General features: G+C 45.6%; 1 protein-coding gene across 1 annotated transcript in view; it reads right to left on the reverse strand.

Annotated features, from left to right (window-relative positions):
• Positions 1 to 3,491: 3,491 nt before the first annotated feature.
• The window catches only part of LOC311245629 (protein bicaudal D homolog 1-like), a gene marked incomplete at both ends in the record, with an annotated part of 257,330 nt that continues 243,385 nt past the window's right edge, over positions 3,492 to 17,436 (reverse strand). Inside the window, 3 exons of the mRNA XM_084335542.1 lie at positions 3,492 to 3,539; positions 6,977 to 7,187; positions 7,660 to 7,811. Coding sequence (XP_084191668.1) covers positions 3,492 to 3,539; positions 6,977 to 7,187; positions 7,660 to 7,811 — 411 coding nt within the window. The remainder of the gene's footprint in view (positions 3,540 to 6,976; positions 7,188 to 7,659; positions 7,812 to 17,436) is intronic.

Genomic DNA, 17,436 nt, shown 5'->3' on the forward strand with positions numbered 1-17,436 from the left:
AGATTCATCCAACCTTATTTCTATACAATAAACACACATTAATCGAAGATTTATTGAAAAAACCATCCGCCAGAAAAAGTAGTTCCCACAACTCCATGTGGAAGCAGCTTGAAGTGCATCCAACCAAACTAACACATCCAACTGTGTATTATTGGAATGATTGAGAGAAGTTGCCTCATGTGGAAGCAGCTTGAAGTGCATCCAACCAACTAACACATCCAACTGTGTATTATTGGAATGATTGATTGAAAATTTTATTACCAGATGCAGAATTGTAGGTAAAACAAATTAAAACGTTTTCTTTGCCCTATAGGAAAAAAACGTTTTCTTCGCCCTATTTTTTTATTTATTTCTTTTAGCCTAAACTTAACCAGTTGGAAACCAGGGGTACAGTAATAAAATTAGCAATCAACCAATCAATCAATTCAATAGACCATGCTCACTTAAAACAGCGCTGCTTCTCTCTCAGTCTGACTCCCCCGCTGTTGCAGACAGGAGTGTGTGTGTGTGTGTGTGCGTGTGTGTGTGTGTGTGTGTGTGTCACAGTGTGTGTGTGCGTGTGTGTGTGTATGTGTGTGTGTGTGTGTGTGTGTGTGTATGTGTGTGTGTGTGTGTTTGTGGGTACGCCAGCGTCGGACAGTGTGAGAGAGAACGCTGCAGTAGAAAGTAGGAAGGAAGAAATTTAAATCAATCAATTAATCTATCAATCAATCCGCGATTTTTCTTTTGTTCTAGATTGAGTCAAGACCCATCAATTACATCATCCAACATTGTTTAAAGGACTAACACATTCCCCTTGACAGAATCGCTTCATATTTAGTCGTTATGGTGCTTTCAACATAACCATTTGTTGACCGCGATCTTGTTTTCTCCCGGAGTGAGCCGGGGAGGGTTATGTGATTTGGTTGTGGGCGGGTCCTGAGCCCAGGACCGTGGATTGTTGCCAATAAAGACGTGTGAATGGCCAATCAGAATCGAGAAATTTGCATGCCGTTGTATAAACTTGATGACATCACAAGTTTGAGTGTTAGCACTCTAGTTTTTGGATTTGGGAGAGTTGGTCATGTTCAGTATAAAGATACTGTCTCAGGCCAGACGAATAACATGTTTGAATTCTGAAACTGGGCACAGTTCCCCTTTAATTTATTAAACAATTAAACTGATACATAATCTGACACATTCAAAAACTATAAACAGTTTTGCACACATACATTTTTTTTTAAATGATTTTTTTTGCATTTTCACTGCTTTTTTATTGGCCACGCAGGACCGACAGAGGAGAGGGCGAACGGGAGGAGAGGTGGGGAGGACATGCGACAAATAACGACGGGAGCTGGGATCGAACCCGGGTCGGCCGCGTAGGTGCTCGAGGCACTATGGTATGCGCCACGAGGGCGCCCCTGCACACATACATTTAGTTTGGCCACCAGTGATGTCATCGGGAACATTGAATCCTTGCGTTGTGTTAATTACAGCTCCATGAAATGATGTACATGAAAAAAATAGCAACACCTTGTCTTATAGGGAACTGCTACTGTTGTGAAGGGCCAGATTAAAGCTGAGAATCTATATATGTGTTGTTTTATATACTTTGTATATTATTTATATATACACGGTATATCCCTTTAAGCCTGCGTTCGAACCATAGTAATATTCACTTTCCCTATGAATAATGCCCCCCTGACACGCCAGGCAGTCTCGCACTCAGACAGGTGCAATGGGCGAGTTTGGGACAAGTCGGGACATGCCCTTGGCAGTGTATTGATTCAGGACCAAGCGGTTAGGTTTGGGACTAGAATACCACTTAAGTATATATGCTGGCGCAGGTGCGCACAGCAGCAGTTCGTCTAAAGCAGCAGTGTGACAAGTTCGGTAACAGTGAAGTGAGCAGCAGTGCGTCTAACAGAGCGTGGAGAACCACGTGCGAATAGAATAGTAAAGTGTCAGAGTTTAATGTAGTAACGTCGAGTTCGACCTAATCTAATGTGAAGTAAATAGTCGTTCATTTATTGTATATCGTGCAACCACAGTTCGTTCGTGTGTAGCATTGGACATGTGCACAGGAGAACCGGCGTCGGCGATTGCAGAACCATTACTGGTTGGATTATATTGATTTGGAACGTGTTACCCGGAGAAGAGCCTTGTTGATTTCCACTATCGTTTGGGATTCAACCTTGTGAGGATTACAACTCGGGCTGGCCTCGTGGACGGAGGCTGGCTAGCTGTCATCAGTGCTATCGAGCATTTGGATTACAATTATTGCTTTGCTGCTGATCAAGGGATTTACAAGGACCGACTCCTGTACCTGGAGTCTCTTTATTCTTCATTGAATCAGACTGAGTATCCGAACATTCCTCTACCCTCCAGGCCTTACACCCCCGGAGGGAACCCATTGTCTCCAGGCGGTACCAGTGTTGCCCTATATAGTTGCTATTATACGACAGGTGGTGTCAACTTAGACCCATCGTAGGATTCCTGCTATTCTTAGTGACTCATGCTATTGACTGACTTTACGCATATTCTTCGCCATACAAGCGCGACCCTAATTCTCATTCTGTAACCTAATGTTGCATAATAATAAAATACCCTCAAATACTATTTCTTTGTCAATGCCGTGTTTTTGTGGGTGTTCACCATCTATATTTGATGTACTGTCTGGCCAGTAATTAAAGTACATAACTAGCAGTGGTTTAATCTATCACAATCTTTAATACAGTCAGGGTTTTGTAACCCCTCAGTTACAGCTACCTTATCATTTCATTGGTCATATGGTTTCCTCACCTTTCGATTCTGTGAGGGACGAAATTGAATTGGAAATTAAGTTATGCGTTAAGAGTTTAGAAATGGTTAGAAAGGTTCTACTTGAAGACTAGTGTCTAGATGTACACCTTGTTTCTAAGTAGAAAGAACTAAGGAATAGTATAACTTGGTGCTAAAGTTGGCATGCAATGTGCTCATGCAGTGTGTTAAAGCAGAAAGATGGGTGTGTTGTAAATGTGTTATGAATACCAGGGCTACACGAGGTGTAAACGTTCACATGGAGTGTGAACATTAAGAACATGGTCGGCCATTTTACTCTGACGCTAACACCTAGGCATGCTAATACGAGAAGACATGCGCAGTGTTGTGAATAATAAATACAGTGTGAGGGGGAATGTTCCTGTCAGGGCGCAGGCTACGTCTCTTCACTCAACTGGTTTGAACGTGGAATGTAGACATTGCAGGGGGTTTATGTAATGTGAGCACAAAGGAAGGAGAGAGAGAGATAGAGAGAGAAGCATAAGGGGGGAGAGAAGAGAGAAAAAGAGAGGGATGAAGGGAGAGAGAAAAGGGGAGAGAAAGAGAGGAGAGAGGGAGAAAGAGCCAGTGAGCATGCATTGCATGAGATGGTGAGAAAATGTGTGGCAGAGCCTCAGTGGCAGTATTAAATACCTGCAGGCTGCTTTCTCTATGGGTTGGTTACCTGGGGCAGAGGGAGCCTCTCCTTTGCCTTAGTTGAGGGGAGTGTGGCGATACTGAGGCAGCAAGCTGCTGACAATCTACAAGAAACTGATAAATTAGACAGATATACAGAGTGGAGATACCCATGGTTAGTAACACAGCACATAGACAGTATGGGAGGACATAACGACAGGAGAATGCTTTGTCAGAGACAAGACTGGCTGGCTGACTGAGTGATGCTCATGTCTGGTTTCTGAGACTATGGGACCCAAATAGTTCACAGGTGGGTGATGTCCTACCACTGTCAATACACTGTCCTGGAGTGTTTTGCCACTATCCTGCCACTGTCCTGGGGAGCCCTTGTCAGGACAGCTGAGGGCAGTGAGTGGTTGGACACCCGGGTACATTTGCAAGGCACCCAAAGACAGGTCAATGGCAGTAGACTCCAGGACAGAGATAGGACACCAGCAGGACACTCCTACACAGTATTGGGTCACCCGAGGATATTTGCACAACTTTCCAGGACAGAAGCAGAATACTGCAGGATGCTTCCACATGTGACAACACCAGTAGTATGTTTGTAACTAGTTGTAATATATAATAGTCACATGTTTGTGATATGTTTCAAATGAGCCTGGGTCCCATGATGAGAAAAAGAATACACAGTGCTCTAATGTAACATTTGTGGATAATTGTATCTAAAGTCCCTTGTAATGCTAATAATATAACACATTGAAATGAAAGAGTGTGACAGAGAGAGAGAGAGAGAGAGAGAGAGAGAGAGAGAGAGAGAGAGAGAGAGAGAGAGAGAGAGAGAGAGAGAGAGAGAGAGAGAGAGAGGGGGGGGGGGTGAGACAGAGAAGGACACTCTACTTAATCAAGATCAATGATGACTTTGTGTGTGTGTGTGTGTGTGTGTGTGTGTGTGTGTGTGTGTGTGTGTGTGTGTGTGTGTGTGTGTGTGTGTGTGTGTGTGTGAATGTGGGTCTATTATTCTAAATCAGTCTCGTCTGACCTCACTGACAAGCCGATCCTCTGTCCAGTGCATGAGAGGGGGGGGGGGGGGGCAGGGGACGAGAGACAGTCAGCACTGGTAGAGAACGAAACACACATTGGGAGACACAGACACACGCAGACACAGATCACGTTGTGCACGCATTAAAAATGCAATACTGTATTCGTTTGTGTTGCACAAACAGGGGAACTGACAAGACATCTGTGAGCCTTAACCACATAATCCTCTATTAGTCTCCACGGGAGCCCCCTCACAGACTGCTAGAGATGCAAGCAGCAGCAGCATGTTATACTACAGTATGTGATAACAATAACAATCATATTCTAACACTAAAAAGATAAGCTGCCGCAGCCTTAAGAGTTTATACCGCATTGACTTACACAGTCTCAAAGTCCACGTCCTCTACTTGTGTCATGTCGCAAGGCTTTTGTCAATGCAGCTCAACACGTGAATGGAAAATCCCCTGTCTCCTTGTTGAGCGCATTATACAAGGATTAATTTTAATTGTGCAAACAGAACTTTGTTTCACTGATATATAGAGGTTTGTCTCAGGTACTAGGGATAGAGAGAGAGGGCCAAACAGCATTTGACAGGAAAAGCCTCACATGGGATGGAGAGAATACAAATAGTGATTATTTACTGCCCTCTGGCGGCAGAAAGAAGCATTGTAGTGGAGTTTTTTAAGGGGTTGGGGAGGGTAATCTGAGCCTCAGGGGTGGATCAGTTACGTTCCAAGTGGTTTCCTCATTTATTTGGACCCCTGTTTTCATTATACATTTTTTGAGAGGAGACAAGTACAAAGGGAACAGATTGAGATGCGCGCAGTGGCAGAGAGGTACACAGAGAGGAGGTCCACACACTGGTTCCCATGCTACTCTGAACAACAGCAGTGAGGTGTTGAAGGGTACCGGCTTTCAGGTCGGATGTTGACAGGTATTGGTTCAGTCGATCTACCTGTTAAAAGCTGCTACACCTGTCAAATGCTTTTTGCTCCGCAGTGTTGAGGAGTAAATACTGAAACATGCATTGATCTTAACCAATTACAGGACATTTTAAAGTTTAACATATAATACCTCTATACATTATAAGGGGTCTTGTGGAACACATTCATTTATCCAGAAAGCAGTAATGGTAAAAGAAATGTAATAGATGAAAAATGGTGGCTCAGTTGTAATTCACTGAGTCTGCCACCGGGAGGTACTGTGAGCCAATGGATCGCACAGCACATAATGCATTCTTTTTTCCCTCCCCACAGAACCAAGAGATAATGCTTATTGACTGCCAGTGCCAAGCACAATTTGATTACCGAGTACATCACGTATTATATACCATGAATAATTAACAATTACAATGGCAGCTAGAGGGGAAAACAATAGGCCAATAGTGTTAATAAGCCATACAAAGTCATCTGATTGAACCACAGGAGTCGGGCCGCTGTATTTCCTATTTTCCCTTTGAAGCACGGCTTAGTATCATCCAAAGGGGGCACCATTTTCTCTGATCTTAGTACGGAGCAGGACACCCCGATGTCTAACATCATAACATGTAAGTTGTCAAAGATCTTCATGAAAACTCCTCCGTGATACAATGTCTCATTACACTTAAAAGATTAATTTCCCCTTTCATATGGTGAGAGAGTGAGATGATATTGACTGTAGCACCCTACGAGTCCAAACTATCAACATGGAGAGGGCTGAGCGGACTGTTGAGTTCAGCTGATTGGACCGTTCATCTGGAGCAACAGAACAGATGTCGTTGGCACAGGAAACCAGTCTGTCCTCCTCTCTGTGTTCCACCAAGCTCCTGAGACTTCTGGGAAACGTAGGCATGAGGGACACTACTCGCCATCCGTGACTGTAGGGCGATGCTTGTGAAGAGCTAGGGGAACTGGGGTTCAGTGCCTGGTCAGAGCTAGGGGAACTGGGGTTCAGTGCCTGGGCAGAGCTAGGGGAACTGGGGTTCAGTGCCTGGGCAGAGCTAGGGGAACTGGGGTTCAGTGACGGCGTACAGCTGGGGGCACTGGATTAAGAGCCTGTGTAGAGCTAGGAGAACTGGGGTTCAGTGACGGCATAAAGCTAGGGGAACTGGGGTTCAGTGTCTGGGTAGAGCTAGGGGAACTGGGGTTCAGTGCCTGCGTAGAGCTAGGAGAACTGGGGTTCAGTGACGGTGGGGAGATCCCTGCGTAGAGCTAGGGGAACTGTGGTTCAGTGATGGTGAGGGCGTACCAGAGTCTCGACTCGATTGAATGAGACGCCTGAATTCTAAGTTCAACGACTGGCGGTCTAGGATGTAGGCCTGGGTACCCAGAGACCACTGCGAGAGATCCGGGTTAAGCAGGGCCGAGGCCGAGGCCTGTTTCGGCGCAAGGCCTGAGTCTGTGGATGGAGCCCATGAGAACAGGGAAGGACAAGCGGCTAGCTCCAGGGAGGAGGTGTAGGGGGTGGAGGTGGTGGTGGGGGTAGAGAGACGGTGGTACATGGTGGGGCTGGGAGGAGCGGTGAGCGCGGCGCGGCGACTTACTTTGGGCGTGCTGCTCCTGATCCTGGGCACTTTGGGGCTGCGGCCTCGGCTCGTCTGCTCGTGGTCGAACTCCAGATCCTCCAGACGCTGGGTGAGGGCCAGCTTCTGCTGGATGGCCATGCGCAGGAGGGAGTTCAGGGTCTTCTTCTCGTCCTCCGCTGCAGCCAGCTGCCTCTGCATGTCGTCCAGCTGGGTCACATACTCATCGCACCTAGAGACAGAGGGGTAGTGGAAAAAGGTGGGTGGGTGGGTGGAAGAGCAAAAATCATTGATAGTAAGAGTGAGACAGCACTGGGGAGAACAAGATCACTGAGCTCAGATCAGTGCTGATCTGAGGTCAGTAACCAGGCTGATCTCGGGGTCAGTGAACAGGAACAGCTGATCGGATGTCAATGACTGGGCTGATCTTGGGTCAGTGACCAGGAGCAGCTGATCTGGGGTCAGTGACCAAGAAAACATGTCTTTACAACCTTACCTTATTCACACTTAACAGACTGAAGCTGATCCTAGATCAGCACTCCCATTACTTATTTCATGCAGCTACATGTTAAGTTCCAGTTACTTATCTTATCTCCACACAAACACAGTTCCTACGGAGTCATTCTAAGACCCTTAAGGGAATGTTTAATGTTTGATTTTCCTTTAAAAAGGGCGGCGTATTTCCCAGAAGCCCTCTCTCTCACCTGGTGGCGAACATGGCCCTGAGGGAGGAGAAGGTGGCAGCGTCCTCTTTCAGAGCCTTCAGCTCGTTCCTCAGCTTCATCATGGTCTCTGTCACCATCGACTTCTCATTCTCGTACTTGCTCTTCAGATTTGCCAGCGCCACCTCTGCTGTCTGAGATTAGCACAATTGGATTCAGGATATATATACACACATATATACACATATATAGACTAATCAATCACAAATTATCAATTGGGGATTGTATCTCTGCCACAATCTCAAATTGTAGCGAATGTTTAAAGGGGACATGCATTGCTATTCCTTTCACTATTTGGGCAACTTTACACACTTCCTGTGAGTCTATGGAACACATCTGTAAGTTTTTTTTTCAAAAAAAATCATTGTTTTATATTTCTAATCAAGTACTCAAAAACAGCATTTTTCTAGTTCAAGATTTCAGGCTGTTATTGGATGGGCTCCGCCCATAAGCGCTTTGAGTGACAGTCACCCACAGTCTGACAGAGAGAGATTGAGGGGGATACTAATTAATTTCGCCACAGGGGGAGCATAATCCCACGGGGCACAATGCATTGGTAACTTGTTTCAAATGACAATATATACCCCTGTGAATATTATTGCATGGATCGGAATACGGGCGTGCGCGTGGGAGCATGCGCAAAGATATTTTGACAGTGATATGCGAGTGCTCCCGACTGCGAGGGAGAGAGATAGAGAGGGAGAGAGGGAGAGAGAGAGATAGAGAGAGAGATAGGGACATGCATTTACACACAACCTCCCGACCACGCGTGCGGGGCAGGAGCTTCTCTCACACACGCATGAGAGAGAAGCTCGCGGTCGGGAGGTTGTGTGTAAATGCTGCGTGTGTGTGAGAGAAGACCCATCCCCGCGGCGCACACACATTTTTACACACACTCCTGCGCGCGATCCACCGCGGTCCCTCTCTCTCCCCCTCTCTCTGTCCTGATTCTCCTAGATCTATCTGCAGCCTTCGACACAGTCAACCACCAGATCCTCCTTGCGGCCCTCGCAGGAATGGGAGTGGCTGGCTCTGCGCTGACATGGCTGTCATCATACCTCAATGACCGCTCCTACCAAGTGTCATGGAGAGGGACCCTGTCGGCCACCCGCCCCCTGCGGACGGGTGTCCCCCAGGGCTCGGTTTTAGGACCCCTTCTCTTCTCCCTCTACACTAAATCACTGGGTAACATTATCACGTCTCATGGCTTCTCCTACCATTGTTATGCCGACGATACTCAACTCTTCCTCTCCTTCCCTCCCTCAGATATCCACATCTCTGAGCGGATCTCGGCCTGTCTGTCCGACATCTCCGCCTGGATGACGTCCAACCACCTCAAACTGAACCTAAGCAAAACAGAATTGCTCCACCTGCCGGCCAAATCCTCCCCCCTAACCGACCTTTCAATCACAGTCGAGAATGCAGCTGTGACTGCGTCCCCGACCGCCAAGAACCTTGGTGTTGTCCTCGACGACCAGTTGAACTTCTCTGCTCACATCGCAGCAACGACCAGAACCTGCCGATTCCTCCTGAGCAACGTCAGAAGGATCCGCCCCTTCCTGACAAAAGAAGCCACCCAACTCCTCGTCCAATCAACAGTCATCTCCCGCCTCGACTACTGCAATGCACTGCTCGCTGGCCTCCCGGCCACTGCCACTAAGCCTCTTCAACTCATTCAGAACGCAGCGGCCCGCCTGATCTCAAACCTACCGAAGTCGGCCCATGTCACCCCACTTCTTAGGGACCTGCACTGGCTCCCCATTGCTGCACGAATCCGCTTCAAGGCCCTCGACCTAGCATACCGTGCGGCAAAGGGAACCGCTCCCGCCTACCTCCGGTCAATGGTCTCTAACTACACACCCTCAAGACCCCTACGCTCTGCATCTTCTGGCCGCCTCAGACCTACTCCTATCCAAGCTCCGGGAGGGTCATCAAAGAGAAGTCGCCTATTCTCAGTCCTTGCCCCACAATGGTTGAATGAACTACCCACCCCAGTTAGGACAGCCGAATCACGTCCAATCTTTCGCCGTCGACTAAAGACGCACTTCTTCAACCATTATCTGAATTAAAAAAATAATAAAAAATCTATAAAAAAAAGAAATCTAACCCTAACTAACCGTACTGTCATGCACTTGTCCTAATAAACTAACCTACACTGTAGCACTCAACACTTTGATGAACATTGTTGCTCAGCTGATAGAGTTGTGCCCTTCCTGATGGCTTGTCGTACAGAACTTGTAAGTCGCTTTGGATAAAAGCGTCAGCTAAATGACTAAATGTAAATGTAAATGTAAATGTCTCTCTCTCTCTCTATCTCTCTCTCTCCCTCTCTCACTCACTCGTTGTCTGCTGTCTGTCGGACTCAGCACCCTGTTTGAGGAAGCAATTGCGAATTGTGGGCGGTGACTATAACCACAGAGCCAATCAGATCACAATCAGCTCAATCAGCTCCTTGCTACGTCGCATTGCGAGTCAAATCAGAACGGCTTAGTTGAGTGAGGGAGGATCTCGTGAACTCGAGACTAGACTGATGAGTCAATATGATAATTAGAGACACAGACCACATTGATATAATCCCCCATTGCCAGGAAACAATGCTAAACACTGGAAAAGGCCATTTATAATGCATGGGACCTTTAACATACTAAAGGATGATTAAGGAACTGCTTATCCAATATAATCACATTTGATGTCCTAATTTGGCAGTTTATTGTACAATTGTATGTATTTTTTCTTTCATTTTCTATCTGTGAATACAATTTCTGATTCAATAAAGCTTCATCTCCTCCCACCTGTTTGTTTGCCTTGAGCACCAGCCTGAGCGTGGCTATCTGTTCTCTCTTGGTACTAAGCAGGGACTTCAGCTTAAGGATCTCCTCCAAACAGGCCTCTTTATCCTTGTCCAGCATGGGGGCCAGTTCCCTGGCAGCCGCCCGCTGCCTGGACAGCTGCAGTGAGCGGTCGACAGCCCTCTGGAGGTGTCTGATCTGGTCTCTGATGATGGCGTTCAGGTTGTAGATGTTCATGGGCTCCTTGCGCAGGTCCCCGCCAGCCTCAGAGGGCACAGGGGACGGGCAGGGAGAGATGCTGATGACCGGGGAGCCCACGGGTGTGCGGGTGGGGCTGCCACGGCTGGCCGGAGACTCCCTGTCCCCTGCGGTTGTGGAGGTTGTTAATGTGTCTTTATGTTGTGGGTCTTTGGAAGGGGAGTCCGCGGGCCTCCGCGGGGCCTCGTGGCAGCAGGCTGCGGAGGCTGCGGCCAGGCGTCGCACCAAGCGCGGGGAGAGGAGGGCACGGGGGTCGTCGGGCCCCTTGAGGCTACAGCCGCGCGTCACGCGGCTCTGCCGGTAGTAGTCCAGCATGACGCGGTTGGGCGTCTCGTTGTTGCACAGGCAGACGTGGTGGTAGAGCTGCGCCAGCTCCTCGCTGAAGGTCACCAGCTCGTCCTGCGCCGCGTTCAGCATGCCGTGGGTCTCCGTGGCCAGGCCAGTGGCCGACTGCAGCTCTGCTTCCAGACACGTCACCCTCTCCCGGCCCTCCTGACAGCTACCCTCCAGGTTCCTCACCTGCTCGGAACAGAACAGAGGATCAGTAGTCGAGGCTCACAGATGTGGTTGATGTCATCTTGAATTGTAACTAGCAATGTTAGATAGAAGTAAAAGAGGGCAATGTCCTCAAAATACCAAGAGGGAAATATAATTTTCCCTCTTGGTATTTGTATGTTCAAGTAGAGAGAGCATTAGCTACTGTATGGATTATAATGTTCGAGAAGATACCCAATGGGGGCTATTATTACTGCATAATGGAAAATAATAATGGCAAAAAAAGTTATTTGAGGTTCACCTGCTCGTCCAGTGCCTGGACTCTGTTATGGTTGTGGCTGTGCTCCTCCCCCTGCACCTCCACACACTGGTTGTACTTCTCCTTCAGGGCCTTGAGCTCTGCCTTAAGGTCAATCACCTCCGTCACGGCTACCTTGTACTTGCACTCCAGGATCTCAAAGCCGTGGATGTCCGGGTCATAGTCGTGGCACCCGTTGGCAGGCGGCGATGGGGAGCCACCATCGGGTTTCTCACTATCCTGCGCGTCGGTACGGAGGCGCTTTGCGGCGTTGGCACGCTCAGTGAGGCGGTGGATGCGATCATGCTGCTCGGTCAGGGCGCCCTGCGCGTGCTGCAGCTGGGTCTGTGACTCCTGCAGGTTCATCCGCAGAGCCGCCTTTTCACACTCCACCTACAGGATGGGAGGAAACACTGCGGCATGAGAAATACTCTGACCGTGAGGATGAAAAGATAAAACATGTGTAAAACAATCTCCACAAAGATTGGTATTTATTTACAATAACTATTAACTATACTATATATTAACTATTATATATATATTAACTATATTGTCGACACAATATTATCTTGGATCAGGTGGATCAGATCAGGTGTTAGCAAACCTTTTTCAGGATTTCGCAGAGACGTATAGACACAGCTCCTTTACATGAAAGCAATATCAGGATGACCCACATAACAATCTCTACATTACTAAGGGAGTTCATTAAGAAAAAAACAACAGAAATGAATTCAGGAGGGCTTGCTATACATGTCCCAGCCCTATGTGTAGTTGATCTTCCAGGAAGGATTCTTATTACAGTTCATTCTAGTTCAATAGATATTGTGGTTGCAATTCTTTATCTTGATAGAAGTTCCTAGAAAAGCATAGAGGTCTAAGCACTCGCCTACCACCGCAGATACTCTGGGTTCGAATCCAGCTGGTCAGTCATCCCTACAAACACAATTGGCAATGTTCGCAGGTGGGAAGCCGGTGGGGTATGAGACCTGGTCATTGCAAACAGTGACTCCTACTGGTCAGTCGGCGCGCCTGTTCAACAGGGAGGGGATCTGGGGGAAATAGCGTGAACCTCAGCACGCGTTACGTTCTCCCACTGAAACTCCTTGCTGTCAGGTGAAAAGAAGCGGCTGGCGACTCCACATGTATCGGAGGAGGCACCCTCCCAAGACCGACAGTGGGGCAATGCGTGCAACGACCAGGAAGGAAATTGGCATAATGACTAAATTGGGGGATGGGAAAAAGATAGAAAGGCAAATCTTTTTTAAGAAGTTCATAGAAAACCCCATTCACCAAAGAAAGAAAACTTACCAACATTGGTCCTCATTCTCGAACGGACAGACCTTCGTAACTCAATTTACAAATGTATTTAGCATTCTCGAACGGCTTCGTATTGTAAATTCATTGTAGGAATTATGCGCCTTCCCGTCCCCGAATTATGTAGGATTTCCGAACCAGAAAAGGCAGTTGTAAGTCGGACGTAAGTCGGACAGACCGGTGTGCGCCCGTGTTTTTAGCAGCTGTCTTTTGGAGAAGTCCTTGGGGATTGCCCTCACTTCGATCCTACAGACATCCATGGAATTAAATAATTATAATGATAATAAATACGGCAATATTTGTATCATTAACAATTATGTTTTACATTTATAGTCATGACTCAACGAACCATGTCCGATAAACGGCTTGGTGATGATGCATAAGACATACCTGTTGTGAGGGCTGCGTCAGAGCAGGTGCCTCAGCATGGGAGCTCCCCCCGGAAGTCGCGTGGCGCTGTCACACCATCCCAACACACACACGCCCTCAGAAGTTCTCAGCAAGGCACCTGTGACCAATCTGCAATCAGGGCTCCTGTCTCCCTGCCAGTGACTGATGGGAGTATAAACGCTGACCTGCCCTGAGGACAATGCGAGTTCGTTCTACCAGGAACAGTAGGTTTGTGTTGTACCATTTTGAAAAAATAATTCTATACCTGTTGAATTGCATATTTGAAATTACTGGCTGGTTGTCTAAACCTTCGTCTAGTTTGATTCACGTTTTGTATTTACTGGCTGGTAAACTAACCCTAGTTTTTCTCTCTCTCTTTTGTCTAGTGTGGGGATGCCGTTCCCGAATCACCCCACACTCGTGTTTTTTTCGCTCGCTTTGACTCCCCGGTATTTCTGACCCACTTGCTTGCCCCCCGTGTTTTCTCTCTCTCGCCTGCCCCTCGTATTAAGACCCTGAACCCCCGACTATTCCCAGGAGTTGTTTTTGACTACCTTGGCCTACCACATATAACAACACGGTAATATCCCATTTACATTTTTAAACCCACACACAGTCACCAGCTTACATACACATTGATTAATTACATAAATCATATCCCAGGCTTCCGCATATGTTGGATTATGTAATTGGTTTGTCATGACAAACCAATAAAAAATCGCTACTTTACCCACCCCACCACCACCCACTTCAATGACAGAGCTCTCATATTTGCGAATGCATAAACTATATATCTTAAATTATGGCTATGTAGCACGCGGAAACAGCTGTTCGTGCATTTTTTTCTGGAAATGTTGACTGCAAACAAGTCATTGATAAGCGACGGCCATATTAGACACATAGACATAATTTACTCGATAACGGACCTCTGCCGAACAATAATGATCGCTGTGCGCAGCTGGACCAATCAAGCCCACTCACACACTATGAGTGCTGCTCAGCATATGCACAGCTGCACTCAGTCATGCAATCAGACCACAGACCTGCCGGCTGTCGATAATAATAATCACTTTATTTGGGCTGACAGAGCCACAGAACAACTGCGTCTGCATTTGATCTCGTCTTATCGATGAATTAGGTATATTGTTAGTAAGTTAGCCATGTAATAAGCGGGATAATGTATAGCCTATACTCGGTCATTGTCGCAAAATAATTGACCTTCACTGACGTTTAAAACACCTCGGCTGCGCCTCGGTGTTCTAAACTCCGTGTCGGTCAATTATTTTGCGACAATGACCTCGTAGCTATACATTATCCCGTACTTATTATTATTCATATCTTTCATATTTGATACATAAATTATTACAAAAGTCTTGTCCGGCCACCACATTTCAACAAACCACTGCATTTTCAACCACTTTGAACCGAAGTAACTCACACACCCAATGAACGTATGCCAGTGTATTCACAGTTTGAGAATGGGCCTCACAGCCTCATCAAAGCAACATTTGTACACTATTAATCTAATTTCCACAAAACATTTGATTATAATGAATGCTCTGAAAAAGTTGGCATGCATATTTAGTGTTTTAAGGAACACAGCAACATTATGGGAAATGTGCTTTTCATCTTCTCCAGAGTCAGACAAGAAGATAGTCTCCTCTCTTTGCGTTTAGTAGAAAGCTATCCGACTGCAAGATCTTGGCACAAATTAATGGAAAACTTAAAGCTTAAAACTCCGGGAGCGGTATAGCTAGGTTAGCGCGGCAACTTTCAACCATTTAAACATATGGAAATATTGAGAAATGAGGACCAAACTACGTGCATAACAATCAGAGACAAATATTTGAATTGTTTCTCCTTGAAGTAGCGTATGTTATCTTTTATTCCTTGATAATAACACAGTATACCGTTTCGTGGTGGCTTGCATTTATGGTTTTGAGGTCAAAGGTGAGCTCACTGGTAGAGATCCCTCTGTTTGGCCCTAAACAGAGAGTACACAGTGGCAGGATACCTGAGCACTGTGACTGATCCAAAACTAAGGAGATCCTTGACTAGGTACAGACTCAGTGAGCACAGCCTTGCCATCGAGAAAGGCCGCCATAGGCAGACCTGGCTCTCAAGAGAAGACGTACTGTGCACCCACTGCATGCAATATGAGGTGGAAACCGAGCTACACTTCCTAACAACCTGCCCACTATACCAGGACATCAGAGACATATACTTGCCACAAATTGCAAACACCCAAAGAGACTTTGAAAATATGGCAAATAACGTAAAACCCCCATATCTACTGGGTGAAGTACAACCATGTGCAAACAAAGCAGCACGATTTGTGAGCTGTTGTGATAAGAAAAGGACATCCAACGGAATACAACCACCATAAAGTCAATCACACAAATATTCCTGCACTATCCACACCATATTGATATCTGTTTGATTGTTTTGTTTAGTTTGTTTTAACACTGGCTTTGGCATATGTTTCCCATGTCCCAAGCCCCATTGAATTGAATAACATTTTATTGAGATACAGAGAGAGAGAGAGAGAGAGAGAGAGAGAGAGAGAGAGAGAGAGAGAGAGAGAGAGAGAGAGAGAGAGAGAGTCTGACAGATTAATTGACAGATATAGACAGATAGCCAGACAAAGAGAGAGAGAGAGAGAGAGAGAGAGAGAGAGAGAGAGAGAGAGAGAGAGAGAGAGAGAGAGAGAGAGAGAGAGAGAGAGAGAGAGAGAGAGAGAGAGAGAGAGAAATAAAGGTGGACGGAGGAATAAGCCGACAGGCAGACAGTCTGACAGATTACTGTAATTGACCGATAGAGACAGCCAGATAGAGAGAGATATATATACAGACAGATTATGGGTCAGACTGAGAGTAAAAACATAGGGTAGCACTTTATAATAACACCCTGTTATAATACATTTATAAGGTATTTGTAGATAATGAACTAATCATGAACAGACCATTTATATACATTCATAAATGATTATTAAATCATTTATAACTATATTTGTATACCATTTACAAAGTATTTATAACGCATTAGTGGATAATGAACTAATCATGAACAAACCATTTATATACATTCATAAATGATTATTAAATCATTTATAACTATATTTGTATAACATTTACAGATTAGTTCTACATTATTTATAACTCATTATCAACATTGTTTGTACTTGATTTGTTCATCATTAAATAATGTTGTTTAATGTGTAGTAACACATTTGTAGATGCTTTGAAAAATGGATATGAAAAAACTACTATAGTGTATCTCCATTTATTTTTCATGTTCAACAAATGATTTGTTAAGACATTCATAAAACATCTATAAATCATTTGCAGATGCTATCGTGGGGGCCAATCTAAAGTGAATCTCTACGTATTCTAGTTTCCTTTGCTGAGACATTGGAGCTGAGTGATATACAGTACACTACTCTTTCAACAACGATTATAAGCTTCTGCAATGTGCCATCTCCAACGGCAATCCTCTGGACAGAGCTAAACAGATTAAAGAGAGAGAGAGACTGTATGAATGTAAATGGCATCATGATGTATTATTACTGGTCAGCGAGTAACGGTAAATAATACCAGCATTCCTTTTTGGTGATGTAATTTATGATCTTAAATCACTGGAGGAAAAAAATAATATCTATATATACAGGTGTGCAATTTTCATTGAGGATTGTTCAAGGGATAGTTTTGGACATTAAGTGGTATAAAATAAAATGCTAGTAGTATATAGGGGAGCATGTCTATGTTCCCCGGGTCCTATGTTCCCCGGGTCCTATGTTCCCCGGTAGCGATAGATAGTCAGACCACCAGCCCTGATTCCAAACTCTAACCTTAACCAACTTCGAAAGAGTCACCAAGCTTAACCAGTTCGAAACAAGGCGGACATTAATAATTAATAAAATAATTAAAATTAATAAAATGTTCAATCAATCAATCAATCAATCAATCAATCAATCAATCAATCAATCGGGGAACATGGGACCCGGGGAACATAGGACCCTGGGAACATAGGGATGACCCCGTATATAGGGTGGGGAGGGGCCAACGATTTATTATCACGATAGTAGTAATATCACAATATTGCAATATATTGCGATTTATTACCTTTTTTCAACTGCAAATGATGTCCCCAACGGAAAACGTTGTTCACATCTGCAATAAAGCTCCAGACAGGCAGCAAAGAAGTGGATAAAAAAAG

This window comes from Notolepis coatsorum (assembly GCF_963971535.1).
Source record: "Notolepis coatsorum genome assembly, chromosome: 18".
Lineage (NCBI taxonomy): Eukaryota > Metazoa > Chordata > Actinopteri > Aulopiformes > Paralepididae > Notolepis > Notolepis coatsorum.